Raw genomic sequence first — 8682 nt, forward strand, 5'->3', positions numbered from 1 at the left:
TACACATTTTACACTGGCTTTCTCATTGATTGGATGTCTGCTTTATAAATAGAAAGCTCTCCTGTATTTTTGTTTGTCTGTCTTTTATATTGTAATCTGATGGTCATCTTCATCACTCCCTCCACATCTTTGCAATCATATCCTTCTAGAGATACAGTAAAAAAAAGTGCCCAGGAAATCTCATAAGTGTCGTTACTAATATTTTTACAAAATATCTCTCTTTAGATACAAATATGTCATGTGCTGTTGCATTTGCCAAATTATAGATTATTAACTGTTCCTTTAATTCTTCTGGCAAGTAGGTAGCTTCACATTTGGAAACATTTGAAAAAAGAAGCTCTACATTCAGTTATTATTACAGTAACAGATAAATTAAATGCAAATAGACAGCAGAATCTGTTTATAAAGCAAATAACTCTAATTTAGCAGGTTGTCTACAAAGGTGTTTTCTTGAACAAAGAATATGAATAGAACTACATATTGCTGGAGATTCTATTGTGTGTGTCTCAAATATTGCTAATAGAGATCTATATGCCCGTATTTGATTAAGCAGAAGTACAAGTGTGAGTGTGCGCACGTGTGTGTGTGTGTGTGTATTCCCCTTCCTGATAACCAGAATTAACAAAGGCATGAAGTTTGTTTGTTAAAAGCCATATACCAAAGCTATACAAAGGAGTATGATAATCTTTGTGACATTCTGAAAGTTGGGATTACCAAATAGTTCTGAACCTACAATATAGGGAAAACAACCATTTATTGTTAAATTATCTTTGCTTTCTCTTATACAAGATTAGGAGAAGAAATGAAGAGAGGAAAGGTATCAAAGCACCTAGGGAATGGTACTTTGTTTGCAAACAAAGTTAAAAGAATCATAAACAAAATACTACAGAAATGCATATGGGTACAAAGTTTAAGCTGGAAATCAAATAGAGAATGATGTCTTTTTAGGGCTTTGTCCTCTTCAGTATAGGTAGAGCTTAAAAACCCTGGCCTGGAGGCTGAGATGCAGGGTTAGCTGGTGATTCAATAGAATAAGGTTCCTGGTGGACTGTGTCCAATTTAAACTGATGAAGTTCTTGTGTGGTCAATAAAAACTATCTAACATTCCAAACTATCTATCTGTGCTTCTGGCCCTGCATACTACCTGTGGTGCTAAGTGATAATTTATTTGGCTTCAAAGACATGCAGTAGGTTTAAAAGCCTAGAAAAAATAAATTAAAAGCAAACAAACATAGACAAAAGAGAAAATAATGGGGGAGGCAATAAACCATTTAGGGTTCGTGGTGTTTCTAAAATAGAGTTGTCATAGGGCTCCTCAGAACAGAACTTCTAGAAGGTAATTGAACCTTGAGTTTAGTTGCAATACTACAGATGGTAAATTGTTCCCAACACGGGAGTGAGAACTTATGAAAAATTACAAAACCAACAATTATGCTTATCAAGACAGTGAACATTCTAAAAGGAACCTGAAAAAGAGCAATAATTTATCTGAGGTATAATACAACTTTAAAAACACGTCCTTTATCTTTTAGTTAACCCAAACTTCAGAATTAGGTTATAATTATAGTGGACTTGTTAGGTTTGCTTAGTTAATTTAATCATTTAAAGTTTAGGGTACTTCAACTGAATCAAGACATTCCCTTCTATTAGGCTTAGTCAGGTAATATATTAACATATTCATCACAGCATTCATTGCAGGAAGCATGCCAAACATCTGAAAGTTCTTCATTATTGGTAATACAAATACTGACAGGTTAGGTATAGGTAAAGGTAGACAGATTTAGGCACAAGAATTATTAGGTGAACTATACAATGAGGTAATGCTGTACTGCCAGCACTATGAATCTATCAAATGGTAATTGGATGCACGTGTTAGCAGCAGTAAAAAGTCACTGTCCAGTTATCCACCTTACATGGGAATCTACTCTGAGTGTCTTCTTTGATTTATTGTTCCAATTAGAACACAATGTTCAAAGAAGGAACACTAGTGGCCTGATTTAAAGGCAAGGAGCCTTGACAGCCATTATTTTGTGGGTGACCTGGTAGGTATTGTGAATACTTCTATTAATAAAAAAACTGTTAAAATTAAGGTCTTACTTTTAAAAAATAATTCTATGCAATGTCAAGATTTTGTATTCATCAATTCAGTATCAGATAGATCCTAAGATCCACTGTATTTTCCTAACTTGGAAGGCACATCTTTATATTGTTCTTTTTTGTACCCATTGACTGTTACAGGTAAAAGTAACATTGGGAGAACATGCTGATGTTAGAAAGTCAGCATCTTAAATCTGGAACAAAACAAGTTTAAAAAATTGTCAAGTGGAAAATATAAAAGAACTTAAGTAATCGTGATATACCTTGTCAGGTTATGATACATTTTTACAAAGGACTTGAGACAAAATAGAGTGTTATATCTCTAAACTGTTAGAAAACTGTGTGAATATTGCATGAACAGGGATCCATATTCCATCTCACTGTAAAACTGCAAGAGGTTTTTAACTTCTTCAAGGGAAATGCTAATATTTTACTTACTTATATTAAGCAAACATCAACTATTAATGTTGACAAATGTTGGAACAGTCATAGTAAAGCTGTCATCTATACAATTATTCATTGCAAAGTTCAGAGAATTAATGTTAAAAAAGATTAAAATCACCTTAAGTATGCATGTAGTCCCTTCCTTTGGAAGGATAATAAATATCATTTGCACTATAATTTTTGATAAGCATATGGAGATTAAGGCTTGGAAAAGATGTAGAAAGATAGCCATAGGCAGCTCATAATTGTAAGGAACATTAGATCCATTCTAAATGAGCTGTCAACCCTTTTCCCAGCATTTTGGTTTGTGGGAAGGTAGACATTTGGATAATAAATGGGGTTTGCCTCTTAACATTAAAGTAATTGTATAGGAATTTAAAGTATCCATGTTCATTGCAAGCTATTTAATTTCTAAGGAAACACACTAGAATAAGAGTTTATGTTATAAGCTGTTAGTGACAATGTACAAGAAAATGTGCAATGGACTTTGGTTTAACAGGACCCTTCTTTTTCAAAAATTATATGTTTAAACATCATTTTGGAAACACATGCTTTCAAAGAATGGACTGTACCTTCAGGTACCAGGTTACTGACATTGCCGAGATCTAGAGTTTGGTGCCTGAATTCTCCCCCTCCAATATCAGCATGCTATTCCAGCCAACTGGTTTGTTGGGTTCTTCTAATACGTGGTTATAAATCACGTTTATGAAGAGGAAACTCTCAAATTGTGCATTTTAATGGATTTATGATGAAGCCATCAAAGTGGAGGGTCCACATGGTACAGATGCAATAGGACAGTGTCATGTAAACATTAAATACAGTGCCTTCCACCTTCATAAATCCTCAAGGCTGATGATTAAATGCTTCTGGTTATAAATTTTGCAAGCAAATTCTAGAGAGAACCACAATTGTAAATAAGACACCAGCGGAAGCCATAAATTGCCCATAGGAGTCCCACCATGCTCCAGAAGACTCTTGAGTATTTGGCATGAGACAATACTGTAGTTCTTTCCTCAACAACTTTTTAAAATTCCCTTCAATACTAAACTGAATTCCTGATTAGAAAATAATAATGCAAACACTTAGTGCTAAGTCTAGCATTACAATCCATTATTTTTATGTAGCAAAATATCTCTTTGATTTACCCATTCATTTTGCATCATTTCTGTCTCTAGCTGTAGGTCTCTATAATGTCACTTTTTGTAGTCATGTGTTAGAAGTTCCTACAACAGCCTAAGCTCCCACAGGTATTTACAATCAAATTATTTTATTGCACGTGGGAACAATTAAGCATTTGGCCCTCAGCTGTAAACAATTACTATATACAATGACATTCATGGATTTTCTTAAATAGTCATGTATTCCTAATGACCCCTGTTCACGTAAGTGAGATTGATGCATGTGTACTTTGTGTGTGTCCACGAGCAATTATATTCCCAAACTGAATATCAAGAGAGAGGCCTGACCTGGATGATACACGGACAGACATTGTCTGGTACCATATGGCCACCTGCACTTATTATCGCTGGCATTTTATTTTCTTCCCACGGTCATTTTACTTCTCTTCCAATTAAGACTGAAGCCTATTAATGTTCACAGCAAAAGGCAACACAAGTTTTAAGTGACTAATTTTTAGGAGGTTGGGAGTGGCTTGATCTAATAAACTGGTATCCATGTTCAGATTAGCCAAGAGCTATAACCTACAAGGAGAGATAGCCAGATAGGGTTAGATTTGTAATATACTTTTGTCGCTTTCCACTTGAGTGATTGGAAACTTTACCTCCTCTAACCTTAATTTTCATACTTTAAAATGTATATAGTTTTATCAAAGCCATGTGACTATTATGAGTACTAAGTGAGATAAATATTTAAAGAGAGGGATTGCGTGCTACATATTCCTTGTCTCTCATATGCTTTTCGCAGAAAGGCCCATAAGCTCCGGGAGCCTGTATTGGGATCATCTATTTAGTTGTCTGTAGTTTGGGGATACATTTTCCTTTCGCTAGATTCTTCTTTTCTTCAAATGACAACCATGGGAGAAGCTCACAGCTGTTTTACTCGTGTCCAGGAATAAGTCAAGCAGTCCCATTTGCAAGGGGACCTAACAGCTGTATCCAGCCTTTCTAGGAGGTCAGAACCAAAGCTGAGTGGTAATGTTTCAAGGGCAAAGCTCTAGATGTAAGGCATGATAAAACAAAACCTAAATGAGCCTGCACATATCTAGTGACAGATATACCATAGCTAGTCTCAATTATTCAAGCTTCCTTAGTCTTCTAGCAGGAGAAACATAATTCACTCCTACTCTCTTTATTCTACTCCCATATAATAGCAAAGAGCAAAGAAAACACACACCCCTGCCCCACTCCACCCCGCCCCACCCCCTTCTAAAGAAAAAGTCTTTAGTATTCACTCAAGTTGAGAAGAGTTTCTTTAACACATGCCGAACATTCAGATCTATTCAAAACAAGGTGTTAGCTTTGGAGGATGAAGTTAAAAAAGAATCATTTTGCAATACTTATGAGTGAGTTCCTTTCTTCCTTATTGTTAACATTTTGCTGGCAATGAGCCAGTGAAACAGCTGTTTAATTACCCAAAGCATCACAAACATACAACCCCTTAGGTAAGCTGTGATGGTATTCTAGCAGCAAATAATACCAGGGTCAAAGGTAGCAAAGAAAATGAATCTTCAAATAAGCAAGTCTCAACATAACATCTTTGTGTATTGGGACTAATTAATATGTTGTTTAGGAAAATGGTCCCAAAATGTAGCTTTTGGACAAGGAACTGACACTCTTCAGAGGTTAGATATCCTAATATTTAACAGGCTACTACTTGGTTGCTGGATGGCTGGCTACCCTGTGGGTGTGGCAAAAGTTTTTTATGTGCAATTATGCAACATTTAAAGAATATCTAAATGATACTGTGTATTTCAGGTGAATAAGTCCAGCTGGGAATGTTAGCTGCATTCTAATTACTGGGCTCCAGGAAAAATTAAGGCCCTTTCAAACTGTTCTTTTCACTTGCTATGTTTTGATACTCATGTTCTTGGAAAGCTTAAATTAGTTATGGTTTGACAATATTTAGCAATATGATTATCCTCCTTCACTTTTAAACCATTAATTGAGACAGTCTTCTTATGTTATATATTTAGCTTTTAATTTCAAGAGACTATTAGTAAATGCCATATTTAATCCCACAAAAGATATAATGACCTTTTTTGTTAGAATGGAAATTTGTTGTACTTGTTTATGCAATAAAAGTTGCATAATTTTCTCATTTGGGATAGTTCATATTGTAAAAATAAAACTCAGTGTGTTCCCTGGGAGTCATTTTACTAAGTAGTTCATGGCACAGGGATCATTATTTTACAAAACAGCCATCTGAGTATCATAAACTAAAATATCTACAGGTTGATCATTACACTACATTAAAAAAACACAACATAATAGCAAGATTGAGTTATTATCAAAACGTTAAAAAGAAGAAAGTAAGCTCAAGGTTAAAACTCAGACATTTTCTTCATGTTTTCCATATGAACTAAAGGAAATCAGCCTATGAGAATTTAAAAAGAGAAAACACTAGAGCACAGTATGGAGGCAGATTCTTCATTTAACTGGGCACCACTGCTGGATTTTGTTTTACAAGTAGTCAAGAATACTAAATTAGAATCTGCAAACCATAAAGACTATCTATAGTACAGTATGTAAAGTACTCAAGTGGCAAGAGACTTAAGATACTACCATTAAAGATACTATTTCAGCTCTTTTTTAAGCATCAGACTGAATATATTTGCATATGTAATAAGGTATTTAATAGTTCCAATGCTTAACCTAGCATACTTCAAACACTTCTGCAGAGCTATTGTTTATAAACATATTGCTAATTTTAATGAGCAACTAGGTTGAAAGCAACTGAAGATGAATAAAGTTAATGCTGGATGTTTGTGAGTCCCCCAAGAAGAAAACTAAGTCTTAATTCATGTAATATTTATTGAAGAAAGAAATGCTAAATTCTGGTCAGTTTGTCATTTTCATTAGTCCCTGATATACTCTGAGTCAAAAACCAAAAACAACAAAACCACCAAAAAACAAATCTAAATTGAGGGACTCATATTTCAGCATGCTGGCCAGTGTATGCTGGGAATCCCAAAGAACTAACTCAAAACGTTCCCCTTCAAAGGTGACTTGGAATTTACCAAAGAGATAGAGCCATTTGGTCATTAAAGATGTTTAAATGTCATTGTCTACTGCCTTCAGTGTACCATTACGTAGCCTTGGGAATCCCTTCTAATAACAATCAATGGAGGATGAATAAGTCTCAGCACTTGAAAGTAATCAGGAAGGGAAGCCAATAGAATAATCTGGCTTGCCTGGGTTGGTTCAAGATGAGAGGTGGTATCCACCCCTTCCCTCCTCCTTTTTCCTCCCCTTATTCAGCACTCCCCCACCACCACTCTGCACGCACAAGACAGAAGGATTGAAAGAAAGACCAGTGAGAAAGGGGAAAGAAAGAGCTCCAAGGTTCCCCTGCAGAATGTGGAGACTAACCTCGCCCTATGGGATACAGGCTTGGAAACAGACTTAGTCTTTTACTTTGAAAATAAAAGAATGACAATGAAATTTGTGTGAGGTCTGTGCGAATCCAGTCCCAGATGTTTACAATGCTGTAGTACTATGCCTCTGCAATATGAGAGGTTTCAGAAGAAACAGTACAACAAGACACCACAAAGCAGCAGCCCATATGCTATTGACAATGCAGGCATGAGCATCATGTTACCGAGAGAGAAGGCAGGCAAGGCACAAACAGCAGTGGTGTTGCCCGAAAAGCTAACTGCACGGACTGCAGTCACTCAAACCAAAACGAGGAAAAACTAGGAAAAAAAAACTCTTTTGGCTTCTATCTAGAAGTAGTGGGACAAAAGATGGGGGCCAGGGGACAGTGGAAGTGAGTCTTCTTCCTTAAATGTCCCATAAAGCCCCTGTAATTGACAGTGGATAATTATTTTCAGCTTTAGGAGTTTGTCCCAAAACTCTTAAGGTTGCCAGCAAGAGGAAACAAAATGTGTTTACTTGAGCCATTTCCAAAAGGGAGGGAAAGGAGACCTTTGCATGAGATGGGGGAAGGTACTGGACACAGAATGCGGCATCTCCTAGCAGCAACAACCCTAGGGCACCGGGAGTGGTCCTGCGAGTGAAAAACGAGATGGAGAATAGGGTGCAAGGGATGTGGAGGAGAGTTGTATGGTGGAGGGAATCCTGCAGCACAATGTATACTCGGGAGGGGGCTGATTTAGTGTGAAAGTATTCCACTTCATCATTTTACAGGGGTTGGGGACATAAATATTTAGCTGGCCACATCTGGAACAGATTCTGCCCCCCCTTCCCGCGTGGGGTGGGGGTGGATAATTGGAAAGAGAGGAGCACGCATTTGTTACTTACTGTACGGACAGTTTTCCTTCTTGGTACCGCTGACCTTTCCGTTCTTCTCAATCTTGAGAAAGTACTTGGTGAAGGAGAACAGCTTTCTCCAGCGGACATCTCCTTGGAGGTGATTGTAGCTCCGCACATGCCTCCCTGCACTGGAAGGAGAGGACAAGGAGGAGGACGAGGAGGAGGAAGAGGAGGAGGAGGAAGAGGAGTTGGTGGCCTCCGGTGACACCATGTCCTGACCAGGAGCTTGGCAGGTGACAGGGACGGAAGACACCAAGAAGAGCAACAAGAAGCAGCAACAGCAGCTCGGCAGGTGGGGAAAGGCTGAGGCACAATGTGTCAGTATCCATTTCCACATTGTACTGAAACTCTCGGCGCTGGAAATTGTCTCATCAGAAGGAACATACTGGAAGGGTAAGACCTGGTGCGAGGCAAAGAGACAGCTGGAGGTGGTGGCTACTGGTTAGCTCCCTCCGGGTACGGATCTGGCCAGAAGCGAATACACCAACATCCATAACTCCTCGGAAGGGCCGGCTGCCTGTCCTCGCTCCGTTCTCAGATCCGCTGCCTGTGTCTCTCCAGTCTGCGGGTGAACAGTGGACGTGGGTGGCAGGAACTTGTGGTGTCGGTCACCAGCGCTCCGCTCCCCCCCCCCCCGGGGGTTACTTTGTTCTCTTCTTCACTCCTTTCTTCACCATGCTAGATGCAAAAG

At 38.1% G+C, this 8682-nt stretch overlaps 1 protein-coding gene across 1 annotated transcript in view; it reads right to left on the bottom strand.

Moving 5' to 3' along the window:
- Fgf10 (fibroblast growth factor 10) overlaps positions 1-8328 on the bottom strand; it is a 79335-nt gene extending 71007 nt beyond the window's left edge. Inside the window, exon 1 of the mRNA XM_005082782.4 lies at positions 7980-8328. Coding sequence (XP_005082839.1) covers positions 7980-8328 — 349 coding nt within the window. The remainder of the gene's footprint in view (positions 1-7979) is intronic.
- Positions 8329-8682: the final 354 nt, after the last annotated feature.

Source organism: Mesocricetus auratus, unplaced genomic scaffold (assembly GCF_017639785.1).
Source record: "Mesocricetus auratus isolate SY011 unplaced genomic scaffold, BCM_Maur_2.0 Super-Scaffold_100020, whole genome shotgun sequence".
NCBI classification, from domain to species: Eukaryota; Metazoa; Chordata; class Mammalia; order Rodentia; family Cricetidae; genus Mesocricetus; species Mesocricetus auratus.